The sequence below is a fragment of the Euleptes europaea genome, chromosome 3 (assembly GCF_029931775.1).
Source record: "Euleptes europaea isolate rEulEur1 chromosome 3, rEulEur1.hap1, whole genome shotgun sequence".
NCBI classification, from domain to species: domain Eukaryota; kingdom Metazoa; phylum Chordata; class Lepidosauria; order Squamata; family Sphaerodactylidae; genus Euleptes; species Euleptes europaea.
This window is the reverse complement of record NC_079314.1, coordinates 83,087,390-83,102,854: the sequence shown is the minus strand read 5'-3', so window position 1 is coordinate 83,102,854 and position 15,465 is coordinate 83,087,390. Positions and strand designations below refer to the sequence as shown.

The following is a 15,465-nucleotide window of genomic DNA, read 5'->3' as shown; positions in this document are numbered from 1 at the left end:
AGTAGAAATTTTAAGATGCTGTAGGAGGGTGATGGCAAGAAAGCCATACTTTGTGGGTGGAAATCCTTGTACCTGTAAAAACGGTAGTCTGAATCCTATACCTGTTCTCTACAGTATCAGGGGAGCATGCCCATTATATTAGGTGCTGTGAAACATAGGCACGATGCTGCTGCAGTCATGTTTGTGGGCTCCCCAGAGGCGCCTGGTTGGCCACTGTGTGAACAGACTGCTGGACTTGATGGGCCTTGGTCTGATCCCATATGGCTTGTCTTATGTTCTCATGTTAAGGCAATACTATTACCAGTCTGCATCTTCAGACAAGAAGATTGGTAAAAGTAGCCTTGGCACTAATCTGCTTGCAACTACTGGGGCTGCATTCTGTGTGTAAGACCCATATCTTAGGAAATGTGTTGGTGGTATTACCGTCTATAACTTCTCTCTCCCCACTCTGACCCATGGAGTATTGATTTTAATAGATGATTTTTCTCAACTTGATGTCGGCTTAAAAAGCCTGTATTAAAATGCGCATTTTATTTTAAAATAGTTTATTTCAATTCAAATTTCAAAAAATATTTTGCCTACCCCTCACATCCTCTCCCCTTATGGTGCTATATTAGCTGCTTCTTTGACTTTTCTTACCATTTTTTCCTTTTTTCTCTTGGTCGCTTCATGATTCTCATCTTGTAAAGGTTTCATAAGTCATGCAAATATCCCACAACATTGATTTAACTTGTTTAAAACATTTATATGCTGCCTCTTTAAAAGATATGCTCAAGGTGGCTTACAAAATAAAACAAGATAATACCATAAAAACATAAAATTCAAACCATTAAACACAGAACATAAAACATCTGACAGCCTAAAAAAGTACTCTTAAACAATCCACAGGCTAGAAATTTATTGTAAAAACTATGTTAAAGGTTAGCCCCCTAGTTAACAGCCTGAGTAAAAATAAATGTTTTGGCTTGGTGCCTAATAGAGTAGGGCAGGTGCCAGGAGAGCTTCATAGGGAGAGCAATTCGATGAGTACATTGCCACTACCAAAAAATCCCTGTCACTTCCCACACCTTCTCTGAATATAGCTGCCTTTTCCTTGACAGCTGTCTATTTGTATTGATAATTAATCAACTCTGTTCAAGGTCATCTTCCACTCATGGAAAGAGTCCTTCCTTGAATTGCAGATTCCTCCATGAGGTGATTACCTTTTATACCTAGCCTATGTTTTCTATTGTCAAAGGGTTTTTTTCCCCTTTCTACTAGCTTTTGTAAAACATCCTTGGAAAGTCAGAGTGGACAATTTATGTCTTTGCTGCAGAGCCCTTTATGTTTCACCTCTGTTCACCTACATTAATATATGGGAAATGTCTTTCTTTCCCCCTCCCCTTGCTTCAGCTTGCCCTGTACATGGAATTTGGAAAGGGGTGGTGGTGGATCAAATTTACTAACAATCTGCTTCTTCCTCAACCTTTGCAAAAAGAATCTGCAGCTGTGGAGGAAATCAAAACCATGTATAGATGGTTAACTGTTTAGTTTCTTTGAGGTCTTCCCCCCCACCCGGCTTGGTCTAACAAATATCTTGGACCTTGCTGATTTTCTGACATTACAGTGTATATAGCAAGTATTTCTTCCCATTGGTTAAAGGAGAGGACACAAGGTTTCCATGTGGCTGTTGAAAAGCAAAAAAATAAATGCAAGAAAATAAGTTGAAAGTTTATATCCCAGCATGTCCTGTCTGACAAAGCTGCCTTTAGTAGAGTCAGCAGTGTTTGTCCCTGCTTCCAATCAGCTTTTAGAAACCAAAGAAGGAATGTCTGTGTTCTCCTTATTGAGCCATAATTGGAGAACCAACATATAACATTATCCTAACTCCATTTCTTTCAACAGATGACAGATGCCATTTTTAAGGCAGGGTCTGCTCCTTTCCCGAGTAGGTAGAAAGGAAGGCAACTGGCAATTAACTGAACATTAGCATTTAAATGGAATTCTGCCCAATTATAGTCTAAGCATGAGTCTGCTTGCATTTTGAACCCTTGAATTCAAATGGATGTTAGAACTGTATGAAATATTGTAACAGACTTTATGAATAAGATTCAGAGCTATTTAAAAATATTCATATTTTCATTCTGTGAAGTTTAATTTTGTTTTTAGGCTAAAGCAGCTGGGAAAAAAACAAAGGCTCACCTTATTGCTAAAGAAATCATGAGCTCAGAAAAAGTGTAAGTATCTATTCTGAATTCAATTATTTATGTATGCATTTTTATTGCAGTTGAAATAACGTGTTTTATTTTTTTAACAGGTTTGTAGACGTGCTAAAGCTCTTGCATATTGTAAGTATTCTGCTCATGTGTTTGGTTGAGAAATTATTTGTAAATAATTTATTTGTAAAACTTACAGAAATTGTATTAAATCAGGTTATTAGTGTCTTCTTGTAAAAGCAGCTGAATAACCCAATTAAGTAGTCCTAAAATGTTCTGAACTGCTTGAAACTCTTCATAATGTACAGAGAGAGTGATGTTTGAGATGCTTTAATTTTTCTGTTGAAATGAAAATCTTACTTTGCCAGAAGCTTCACACTAAGTGTATTGGGCTTTCTTAACATAACAATTACTTTGGGGCCAACTTGTGTCTGGGCCTGGACCAACGTAAATAGAAAGAGAAACACTGAAATTAAACACAAGGCTGGGTGTCAGGAATTCATGTGCATTTCCAGTTAGGTCAGAATGCGGTAGAGCAAGAGGGGTGCCCTTTCATGATTTGTTTTTCTCCTGATTCTTCACTGTGTGCACAGGTGAACGCAAAGGAAATGGAAAGCTGGCATAAAACAGATTTAATTTGTTTGTGGCTGTCATCACTAATATTCTGTTGTGCTGGGAAAGAAAATAATATACCCTATCAGCTTTATATGACTGAAAAATTGCTCGGTGACATACATTGAAGTATGAGGTAGACAAGGACACTGTCACCTTTTAGAAGCTGCTCTTGTAAGGCATGTAAAGAAATTGCTGCCTATTGCTGTACACGAATGAGGGTTGTTCCAATTTCATGCTGTGATGATGTTTTCACTCTTGTTACCTTCATTGCCTTTGCTTAGAGAGTATAGGCTTTCTTTCTAAGTGTACTTTGAAGAGCATCCAAGTAAGGGAAAATGATACTCTAATTATTTGGGCGTGTTCCTATTTAGGTAGATTTTAAAGGAACATAGTTTTCCACTGGTTTTGTTTTCAAGTATTACAAAAAGTATGTGAGTTTGACTTGTTGGGCAGCCAGGTTTGAATCTGACTGTTCACGTTTTGCTGTTTCTTTAGCAACCAGAGTTCAAAGTATGGGGGCTACCTGGACAAGGGCTTCTCAGTTTCATTGTCAGTCTTATAATAAAAGTTTGACCTTCTGCAACTATAGATCAACACAAAGACTCCAAAGTCCAAATTCTCGTATTAAATTCTGCGGCAGATTTAGGAATTGTGGAGTGTGGGGGGGTACTCATATGTGTATGGCTTCTTGCACAACCCGAGTTTTATTGGAGTTTAAGTAATTCAAACATTGGAAGGCATTAACTAGACCACCATTATAGGCTCCAAAGGGGAGAACTTTGGATTTTATTCACCCACCTACCCAGAAGAAGCTGTTCAGAGGACTGGGCCCACCTCACCAGTTTCCAACTTTACATGTGTGTGTGTGTGTTTAAGGTGCTGTCAAGTCACAGCTGACATGGTGACCCCAACAAGGGGCTTTCAAGGCAAGGCAGAAGCTGAGGTGGTTTGCCATTGCCTTCCTCTGCAGAGTATTCATTGGAGATCTCCCTTCCACAAACTGACCCTGCTTAGCTTTTGAGATCTGATGAGATCGGCTGTACCGTGCCTCCTTCTCTCCTTCCAACTTTATAGATATTTCTTTTGTTCACATACTTTCCACAGTCTGTTCCCCATTCATTCTCTTCTTTGTCTCCCTTTCAAATTGCTTGCTGCCTGTCTTATACACCTACCTTACTGGCAGAAAGTCTTGCCATGGAGTACTTTACATGTATAGGCCTGAATGGGTGAAACAGGTTTGGTAGACTTGCAAAGTGAACCATAAACCTGTTCCTTCAGAACTTTGTTTTAGACTGAAAGGGCTTCTCTGGGGTAAATGGACTGCAGCTTAATCTGGATACTGGTTGTAATGGCTGATTCCTCTAAAATTACAAGGCTTCTTCTGATTGCAGGCATTAGGAAGGACTTTTAAATGATGGAGAAAGATGTGTGTAAATGTGCAGATCATAGGATGTCTGGTATCTTTATATATGCACAAACCTCCTTTAAAGAGTACCTTTAAAAAATAGAAAGGCTATAGCTGACTGCAAAACTGTTCTAACATGTGTTTTAGAAGAGAGAGAAATTATTTAAGAAGTCAATACCTGAAATTGTATCTTGCTAATAGGTAATTCAAGTATGAGGCACCTGGACACCATTAACATTTATTAGAGTAATTGAGCCTTTCCTGGGACTCACCTGAAAGCCATACGTGCATATTAGTATTTGATGTGATGAAGCTATGGATATCAGAGCTTGACAGCTGTGCTTTTATCACTCAAAACAAATAAATAATTAACTTCTGAAGTAATTGTCAGTGAAAGGTATTTTTATAAAGTAGAGCCATTAAAAGTGCTTTTTAATACCTATACAAGTTACATTCAGAATTTTCTCTTACCTAGCTAAGCAGCTTATATATATATTGTGTGTGTGCATGTGCCTGTACGCATTTGTTAATTTGGATTCCTGACAGGTCTGGAGGAAAAATCCCCTGTCCCTTTAATAGAGGCTTAATGTATGGCAATAGGCAGCTGAAGCTTTTCATAGTATGGAGGTCAGTATAGATAGTATGGTAGGCAGTACCATATAAATTCAGGACACTTTTCTTTATGCCTTTTATCAATGCTAGGGCTGATTAAAGAGCAGAAGTAGAAAACACCACTGTGTGTCTTTGAATAAAGAGCTTAGTGGAATGCAGCCAGTATTCCTTTGCTAGCCTTGAGTCTCGGTGAGAAAGGCGGTCTATAAATGAAGGAAATAATATTTAAAAATAACTGAGACCTACAAGGGAAACTTGTTCAGTGCAAAGGTCTTAACACTAGAAGCATGAAATAAGATGGAGTATCCTGTTGTGTGAATTTGTGTGCCTGTGTTCTGTGCCTTTAAACTGACTTTTTCTGGCATGGAGCTGCAGTGGTACAAGACAGCCGTGTTATTAAACTGCTTCTTGAGGCTCCTAAAAACATTGAACCTCTATCAGGGGAGAATGAGGGCACTCCAGATATGTAATAATGAAAACACAATGTAGCCTTTTCTAGGACTCTGTGCTTGAGCCTTTAGCACATTTTGTCAATGTGACAGTCTGCTGACTCTCATAAACCTCTGTGGTTACATGCTGTCCACCTTCAGTTGCAGCTTATAACATAAATTCTCCGTCCGCCTACTTGTGTTATAGATTGATTTTACTCTAAATGTTTTGGGGTAAAGCTCCTGCTGTATAACTTAACAACCTCAGGGGGTGCGATCACTAGATCTGAACTTGTTCAGACCAAACTTCTGTTGTTTCACATGGCATGCAAAACTGCCTGTTTTTGTTTTCTTTTGGAGCAGGAAGGTATGTCTGCCAAGGAAGAGAAGAAATTATTGCTGTAATGCTTAAGCCAAAGAGCTCACCATTTTAGTCTTTAACTGCTTATGTACTCATAAATAAATATGTTCAGAATTGGGGCATAAATGCTGATCTGGCTTGTGCAAGTTAAGAGTGCACAAATTCCCAGCATATTTCCCCCAGTATTTCTATGCGTTCTTGTGTTCAGCATGTTGCATTTTGCCTAAGTGCCTCTGTGGAGCTACTGTGTTCCACCTGGGTTCTATTAGCCATAGTTGTCCCTTGACTTTAGTTCTACGTGTATGTGAAGGCAGCGTTTTAAGGTCACAAAAACGGCAGAATGTAAAAACGGCTTTGTGTTGCTAGTTGGTTCACAAGATATAAAACAGCATTTCCATCTGAATGAGGCCGTCTGTGTTCATTGAAATCTATCACAGCAAGTCTCCAGTGTCGAAAGCCCCCTTCTATTCCTTCTTCAAGTCACCCAAGTCACTTCAAGTCAGTCTTGACAGAGGTGCATGAAAATAAGAATGTAGGAAAATGTGGACCAATAAATGCTTTCTTTGCCTCTCTGTGTGTGACACTTTTTCATCACCCTTGAAAGACACAAAACCAGCTTATCCACTTAGTGAATGAATGTAAGGATCCAGTGGTCTTGTTGCATCAAAGGCAAAAGGAGTACCACCTTCTCTGATCTTTGGCCTCGTGAAAGGTGGGGTACAGAGATGCATTTCCTCTTTTCTGTCCCAGGTCTATCTGCTGATGTGTGAATGTAAGAGAGGAAGAACAGTATTAATGCAACTGTGCCTGCCAATCACTGCTGTGCCTGCCAATCACTGCTCTTCGATTTGCACATCTGTGTGTGTATATCTATATCTATATCTATGTCTATATCTATATCTATATATTTTGGGAAGACAAGAGTCATTGGAAAAGACAACCATGCTAGGAAACGCTGAATGCAGCAGGAAAAGAGAAAGACCCAACAAGAGTCTATAAAGAGATGGATTGATTCTGTAAAGGAAGCCACGTCCTTCAATTTGCAAGATCTGAGCAAGGCTGTTAAGGATAAGACGTTTTGGAGGACATTGATTCATAGAGTCGTCATGAGTCGGAAGCGACTTTATGGCATTTAACACACATATTTACTTTATATTCTGTCTTTCTCGCTGAGACTCGAGGCAGACCCAAGATAAAGCAGTGTAATCAGATTGCATAAAACCGCCAATAAATAATGTAATAGGACAAGGACTACTGAATTAGAGAACAGTGTGACAAACAAACTATTTAAAGCACAGTATACTATAAATGGGAGCCAGTATGGTGTAGTGGTTAAGAGTCTAATCTGGAGAACCGAGTTTGATTCCCTTCTCCTCCACATGAAGCCTGCTGGGTGACCTTGGGCCTATCACAGTTCTCTCAGAACTCTCTCAGCCCATGTGGAGGCAGGCAATGGCAAACCACCTCTGAACGTCTCTTGCCTTGAAACCCCTATGGGGTTGCCATAAATCAGCTGTGATTTGATGAAACTTTCCACCACCACTCTTGGCCACAGCTTCCACCTGCTTATTCAGCAGCAGCAGCAGTAGCAAGTAAGCACCCATGCTTCTGTGAACTTCCTCTTCCCAAAGCTCAAGCATCTGCTTAATCTTAGACTGTGTGTCCAGTCCTATGGAAACTGGCCAAGTGGGTTTGCGACATGTGTGTCAGAGAAATACTATAGTATCCGTTGTTTTTTGGAGGCCATTTTTCAGAGGGTTTGTTTGTTGCCCTTTGTATTGTCATAGGATTTCCGGGATTCAGTGACACATGCTTCCAGGCAACTTGGAAAGCCAGTTATTGAAGACAGGATCCTGAACCAGATCCTGTACTACCTACCTCAGCTGTACGAGCTAAATCGGGACCTCTTAAGGGAACTAGAAGAAAGGCTGGCTCACTGGTAATTATACATAGAACATATATTCTTGTTCTTCCTTTTGGGGGTGGGGGGCGAAGTAGGATGGCAGTCCTAAAATCAATGAGTTCTAATGCATGCTTTTTTTCAAAATTGCACAGTTAGTTCTGAGTATAAGCATCTGGTGTATTACAAATGACTATATTACATAATCAGAATTTTTCATCAGGTGTGTGTATATGCAAGTGCATAGGTATTTACACTAGTGGTTTACAATGAGATAGGCTGTTGAACAAACTTGAGCAAATAACAGGGGTCTGAGAGGCCAAGTCCCTTCCGCGCTTCCTCCATACTTCAGCCTCGGCTCATTCATAGATAGATAAGCCTGAATGCCCTTATCAGTTGGCCAGGGGCAGATTGGGATGTTAAATTGGGCCCAGGGGTACCATAGGAGGAAACAGGTGAGCCTGTGTTTGTTGTTGCCACTGGCCAGATTTGAACTGAGCATCCCCTCTGGACTTAGCAATAGCATAGCGGCTGCTCTGCTGTGCTTGACCCTGACTACTTGACTCTGACTAAGTTAAAGTTGCCTTCCAGGGCAGCAGCCCACCAGGAACCTTCCGGTAAGTTAAAGGACCAGTCCTCCCTAGGGGTTTTTTACCTGTCCAGCAAGCAGGGATAGGAAGGTTGAAGGACACATGCAAAGATTTTTACCAGGTCCTCAACCCTGGTGAAACCAAGCATTTCAAGTTTTGCTAAGTGTGAACAGGCTCTTCTAGCACATCAGCTGGCAGAATAACTTTACAGCATATTAAATAATATAGTGGCCCAAACAAATGTTTAGCTGGACAAAGTAGCATCCTGTGAGCGAAAACTGGGCTATGGGAAACCACCAGTTTGCCTAAAAAATAATTCCATTTTACTTGGGAGTTAATAGCTAAAGGTAATTTTACTACATATACATACCAGGTGATTTACAGTGATCAGAGTATCATCTGTTGATATACTTCCCATCCAATGAAGTGTGTAGACACTGAGGGAAGGAAGGGGGCATAGGAGAGAAGCTCTACTAAAGGGTCGGGTTCCATCATATTTGCCTAGAAATCGTGGGATCAAAAATATTCCCTATCCCAAAGCCTAAATACTGCTGTGATATAGCAGTTTTTCTATCCACAATGTAGAGGTTAGCAGATATATGAACAGACACCGAAGTCTTCAGAGGGTCATAAATAGCTGTTTGGTGAAGAGATGTATCCTGCTCCTTGCTTCTCTTCAGCTGGACAAAAGGCTTTGGGTTCTGGGCTGAAGAGAATCTCTATCCTTTGGCTCCAAAGATAGTCCTTCCAGGTACTGGACTTGAGAATTTGAAGGATGCCTGTTTCTCCAGCTATGGAGTTGAAAAATGAACCTTCTCACTTGTGGGGTGGGAGGCTTGTTAGTAGGAGAGAGAGGTGGAGGGGAATAACCACCCCCTGCTGCATACTGCAGATGCAAGCTTTAACGATTCATTGTACAAAATTCTAGGGTTGACCATCAGAGAATTTCAGATATTTTTGTAAAAGAAGGACCTTACTTAAAGATGTATTCAACTTACATCAAAGAATTTGATAAGAATGTAGCCCTCCTAGATGAACAATGCAAGAAGAACCCCAGTTTTGCTGCTGTCGTTCGAGATTTTGAGGTAATAATTTTTTTTGTCATATCATTTTATGAAGATAGTTCTTTCTAAGGGTTGCTTTATGCAAATGATTTGTACATGGGTGCAGTATCAGAGGAAAATATCTGTCTATTATATGTGGATGCACATTTTTCACTTGTTATAAAATGTAAGCAAATGGGGCCTCATCCATCCTGTGTTAGCAGATCATATTAATTTTAAAGGGACACGTAGCCCCCCCAAAAAGTCTGTGCTTGACATCTGATGTAGTGATGTAAGAAAAAATTCAGTAAAATTCAGATTCAGGTCTAATGGACCTGATTTTTTTTTTGTAAACCTGGATATTCCTGAAACCCCGTATCGGGAAGATCCAGATTCCCAGGGAAAAATTCAGGACTATTTGACCCGAACCTGAATTTTACCACCTCCTCATTTCCCCCTCCCCATTTTCCCCACTTACCTTGACTCCAGGGCTGCAGTGTCCACCTCGGAGTCCCGCGTGGAGTCCGGCCGCCATGGCTGTGATGGGCGCGGAGCTGCTTCTGAGCCCCACGTGGAGCCTGGAAGTGGCGGCAGCCTGGACAGAACTGCATGCTGGGCCAAGACCAGCTTGTAGCTCTGCCCAGGTCGCCGCCTCTGAGCCCCCCTTGGAGCCCAGAGGCGGCAGCAAGAGAGTTCTGCGCTAGCCTGGCCGATTAGCAGGTAAGTGGGGAAGGGGAGAGAAGAGATTCCCCGCTTATTTTTTTAATGGTGGTGGGGCCAAAGCAGCCCAAATCATGCTGAAAAAATTTGGCATGATTTGGGGATCAGCTTTTTGGTTCCCTTTAAAGTGCTGGGAGGAACAAATCTGGAAAAAAACAGATTAAGGTATTTTTCAGGTTTCCCCCCAATTCAGCTTTGCCAAACGCATGCACCCCTAATCTGATTCTTCACATGTCTATCTTATATTTTGGTATCATTCCTAAGTTTAAAAACGAAATCTTTGTATTTATTTATTTTTATTTATCCTGCCTCTCCTTGTGGCTTACAAGTATGAGGTTGCCTACTACAGAAATACCCTGGCGAAAAGGAGGGAAATAAAACTAAAACTTGAACTAAAGCTAAGCATTATGAATGACTCACTTTCCAAAGGACCAGTATAAGAGTTAACTTTTCTCAGAATCTGTGAGTTGAACATTTGCTGATTTCCTCCTCCCCCACGCACAGACAGATGCCTGCTGCAGATCTCCACCTCCCCTCTCATATTAATCCCATGGGTACCCTGTCCCCCAGAAGCAACACTTTGAGGTGAGGAGAAAATCCATTATGGAAGTCTCGCCGCTCAGTGGAGGTTTACTACAAAATTCAAGCTTGTGTGTACTAAAATTTTATCATTAATTTTGGTTACTGAGTTTGTCATTCGTAAAAGCTGCCATGCTTTGCTAACAAATGGAAAATAATAAATCAAAATGCCTATATGTAAGTTTTGTGTTTATTAATATTTGTTAGTTTCATTTAAGTTTCCAGGATGGAGACAGATACCAATTCAGTTTTGTTTTTTTGTTTTAAACTCATGAAAATTTCTCCAGTATGATTCTTGAACTCAATTTACTCAACAAGACCAGTTTAAAACACTGGTCTAACTCAGAATCAAAACTGTTGGGGCATTAGTGAGCATGAGTTTTCAACAAGTTTCCGTGAGTTTTAACTACGGTAATTGTTGGAACTGATAAGGAACACTATTCTTGGGACTAAAAATCATTATTTTCATGGAAGTTTTTTGGTCACAGCAGTCTGGGGCTTGTCCCTAGAGCTAGCAAGCAGAGTTACATCATATACAGCTGAGTAACAACCGTGTATCTGTTTATGCATCAAATGCACTGTGACCAAGTTTATCATTTATGACTATATTAATAGAAGTTGATCAACCCTGTTCATTGCCTTAGATGTTTCTGTGGAACAGAAAGGTGAGTTACAAACCCACAATAATTATGGAAAACAAAAGTAAAGAAAATGAAAGTAAACTGGAGAGATCATTTTTCCCCATTAGCAAGTGTTGGCCTTAAAGTCATGTGTCCACAGTTTTGGAGTGAATGGAATGCTAGAAACAAGCCAAGCTCTTGGATAACGCTCTGTTCCTTTGGGATTAAATCTTCTGCCAAAATGCAAGTCCAAGGCATTGTGCCTCTATTTATTCTTATTGGGATGTGCCTAGTTTACTTAATGTAGAGTTATGAGGATAAAATGACCTGGAGGCATGGCACCTTGGATTTATTAGGCAGAAAATTGTTGTGTTTTGTAATACTTTGCAGCTGCCTGTCTGCCTAGCATGTAGCCCAGAGCAATGAGCAATTATACTTGGCTTATATGAGGAGTGGTACAGGTGGGTGGGAGTGATGAGAACAGTGAAGCTGCTGATGGCCTAGCATGCTGACTAGCAGAGTGTGGTTGCAATCCCTAGGACACTTTCTTGGGAGTAAGATCTACTGAATTAACATGACTTACATCTGAGTAGACCTGCTTAAGATTGCTCCCCAAGTTAAGAACGGCTACTAAATTGGAGCCAGCCTGCGGTTTCCTGGTGGTTGTACCATGTTTACCTCTCCGACACACAGTAGCAAGATGGTTTAATGTGTCATTGTGCTTTGGCCTGTTTAAAAGAATGTTGGCTTTCCTTTTAAGAGTTCTGGGATTTTTTTTGTATTCTAGATGAGCCCCCGCTGTGCTAGCTTGGCACTCAAACACTATTTGCTCAAGCCTGTTCAGAGGATCCCTCAATACAGGCTGCTTTTGACAGGTAAGAGTAAACTTGGCAAGCTAAAAACTGTTTCATCCATGCAGCAGTCACAGCTTACTCTTTACTCAAATTCAGATGTGTGGTAAAATTTATTGTGCAGCTAGAAATTCTTCTGGCTCCTACTCCAGGGCTGATAAAATATTCAAAGGAAATATGCTGTTGATTCTACTTCATTTTCAGTTAGGTAAATGCTGATGGTAATAAGCATCACGCCTGTGATGTTGTACTATGTTTCCACAGCTGTTTGGCTTGGTTGTGTTGTTTGGAATAGAACAGTATTGATTTCAAAGAGAGGGAGGGTCTGCAATCTGATATAATACAAATATTTGTCTTATACCAAATGCTTATACCATGAATTATAATTCTGGCCACATTGCTAAAGTTAGCTAGAGGTTTTTTAAATATATTGTTTGCTCACACTCCTCCTCTCCCCTCTTTATTTTAACAACAGTAAGTAAACAGTAATATGCTGCTTCCTTCCAAGGTTTTTGACACCTGTTTTAAATATATAGGGATGTAGGCATTTAATGCATTATACAGATTATTTTTCTTTGCTCTTCCCTATTCTTGGGCTTTTTTAGTGATTGCTCTGATGTTCTGCAATCGGCTACCAATAGGAGTGAAAATGTTTCTTCCCTGCCAGTTTTTCCATCAAGCTTATAAGGAAGTTTAACTTAGAAGAGCCTCTAGATAGCTGTTTGAAGGGTGTATTGTTTTATAAGCTGTCATGTTGTGCAGATTTAATGTGTTTTGGGTTTATTGATTTGTTTATGCTATGTGCATATTTTAAACGCCTCCCTACCTCTGTGAGGTGGTGTAGAAATATTTGAATATCATCAACGAATCTGATTATTTTGGGCTGTGTGTATTTTTCCTCTTTAATTTCTGTTTCTCAAGACAATGTTAGTATTTTGTTTAGGTAGCTATAAAATCATGAGTGATCCTTGAGTGGATCTTCTAGATTTGAGTCCAGTAGCACCTTAGAGACCAACAAGATTTTCAGGGTATGGGTTTTCAAGAGTCAAAATTCCCTTCATCAGATATATGATGAAGGAAGCTTTGACTCTTGAAAACCCATACCCTGAAAATCTTGGTCTCTAAGGTGCTACTGGACTCGAATCTAGCTGTTCTACTGCAGACCGACAGGGTCACCCTCTGAAACTATCTTGTGTGGATCTGTGACCATTATGAATGGTTTTCTAGCAAGATCTGAATAACCGACAATAGTACATGGTAGAATAAAGGTAAGAAATACCAGTGACCCGTCCCCATGCAGGGACCATTGCATAAGACACTGTTGATGGTAGACTGCTTCCTGTCCTTGTCCCCAAAGCCAAATCTAGGGATTATCAGAAGGGACTCCTGAGAGCCTGGGAGTTGATGCAACATGTGGCTGCCTTGCAATATTTGAAGGTCTAGACTGAGCACACACAACAGATAGCTCTGGAAGGACTTGAAAACAATTAAGCAAGATCATAATGGGTAGATCAGTCAGTGACAATAAGCTCTGATAACTAAATGGACTCTTGGTACTTCAGGATCCTTAGGGCATTAGAACTTTAAAGCATCTAAGGAAAATGGGGGGGTATTACTCCCAGTAAGAGAGAATTGTTGGTGGAAGGACACAGTAAACTACCTCCTCCTTTGGGGAGGGGAAATGGACACTCTTCAATAGGATAAGGTTACCCTACTGCTTTGCTGCTTTTCTTTGGCTATGTGATTAGTGCAAACTGGAGATGGAGGAAGAAGACTGCCCTACTAGTGCTCTGGTCTCTTGTTTATCAAAGAGGCCAACGTTTTCTATATTTTTCCGAAATGTCAACTTTGCTAAGCGCCCTGAACATTATTTATGCTGAGTTGGTCAATGCCATGCTGCTCAGGCTTCCTTAATCATTTTTTAAATCATTGGTTTATTGGCAAGCCAAGATTGGCCCTTTGCTTTTACTTCTCATTTTATGTTTAAGAACTGGCTGTGAATCATCACTGATCATTAATCATTTACATACTGAGCACATCTATCATTTAATGGTTAACCATTTATTAGACATCGCAGTATTAGAATATATTAATTAGTTCACTGAATTCCTCTTCATCCCAAAAAGTTATAAAATGTCAACAACCATACCAAGGGAAGAGAAATAAGTAAAGAGAAATAAGTAAAAATATATTAATTTCCAAATTAGTCTTAAAATTATTGTCTTATCCCCTGTTGAAACAAAGTTAAAGTACTTGTAATTCTTCACCTATTTTTCTTTCTTTTCATCCCTTGTCCCCACCCAAGACATTAGAATGCTTGATACCAACAAGTTCATGCTTCTTGCCACAAAACCTTACTCATCAATCTATTCATTTTTGAGATGCCCCCCTGAGGTGTTCTGGATACAACGTATCCCTTGTATCCCATCATGGTGCCCTTCCATTAAAACTTTAGATTGTACCCTTGCTTGAATATGAAAATCTCAGCTTTCTGCTTCATCATTTTTAGTTCCTCTACATAATGACTTTCTGTAATGATCATTTACTGAAAAGACTATTTGTTCTGTCCATTTGACCCAGCTCTATTTTGCTCTCCTGCCTCTTATATCTGTTTCAAGTCCCTGGTATTTTGTGTAACTTTCGGCTAGATGGCTGTTAAACATGCACGATCTCTTTCATTCTGACTCCACCTATCATACACTATTGCGATTCTTGCTACCTGTAAGTAGTAGGGAAGCACTCCATTTGGGAAAAGCATTCACAGGCTCTAGGATCAGAATGCTGTGTATTTAATCATGAAGAGCACAACTATGGAAAGCTGAGCACTTTTAAGCCCCGTTACAATCAGTGGGTAAAATGAATATGTAAAAATGTAATTCAATTTAATTTTGATTTTCTTATAGGTCAGTTAAAAATTGATTCTCTACTGCTATGTTTAACCTTAAAAAAACCCTGATTTTCTATATTACAGCTTCACGGTTTAGTCCTCTATAAAATAGCTAGACTATCATCGCTGAAAGTTGTCCTTTCCCACCCTTGATTATAAGATTTTCCATTTTATTTACAGTTTGTAACCATAGCTCGTCTAGGTTCATTGTATCACAATTTTTCTGATATGTTAACTTAATTAATACATATATTTCTTTTACTTTAATCAACCAGGAGTCGTTTTTTGTTTCCAATGTCTGGCAAAAGTCATTCTAGCAGCAGTTATCATGTGTAACCCCATACATCATTTATCTTTAGTTAGGTTAGGGGCTAAATTTAACAAAAGTATCTCAGGTTTACATGGGATATCAGTCCCCATTCCAATAGACAGATGTTTCACTATTTCAGTCCAGAACGTTATAGCTCTCTCACACTTCCACCACATACGAATGAAGTCTGCTTGTTTTTTATCGCAGTACCAGCAACTATCATTCATTGATTTGTAGATTTTACTTATTCTAATTGGAGTTAAATGCCACATTTATACCATCTTAATTAGATTTTCTCTTATTTGCAAGCTAACTGAGAAATCCAATCCCTTTGAAAAAATATATTCCC

At 39.7% G+C, this 15,465-nt stretch overlaps 1 protein-coding gene across 1 annotated transcript in view; it reads left to right on the top strand.

Annotated features, from left to right (window-relative positions):
• FGD6 (FYVE, RhoGEF and PH domain containing 6) overlaps positions 1-15,465 on the top strand; it is a 44,056-nt gene that overhangs the window by 12,124 nt on the left and 16,467 nt on the right. Inside the window, exons 4-8 of the mRNA XM_056847277.1 lie at positions 2,149-2,216; positions 2,297-2,327; positions 7,404-7,555; positions 9,035-9,191; positions 11,856-11,943. Of these exons, the coding sequence (XP_056703255.1) occupies positions 2,149-2,216; positions 2,297-2,327; positions 7,404-7,555; positions 9,035-9,191; positions 11,856-11,943 (496 nt within the window). The remainder of the gene's footprint in view (positions 1-2,148; positions 2,217-2,296; positions 2,328-7,403; positions 7,556-9,034; positions 9,192-11,855; positions 11,944-15,465) is intronic.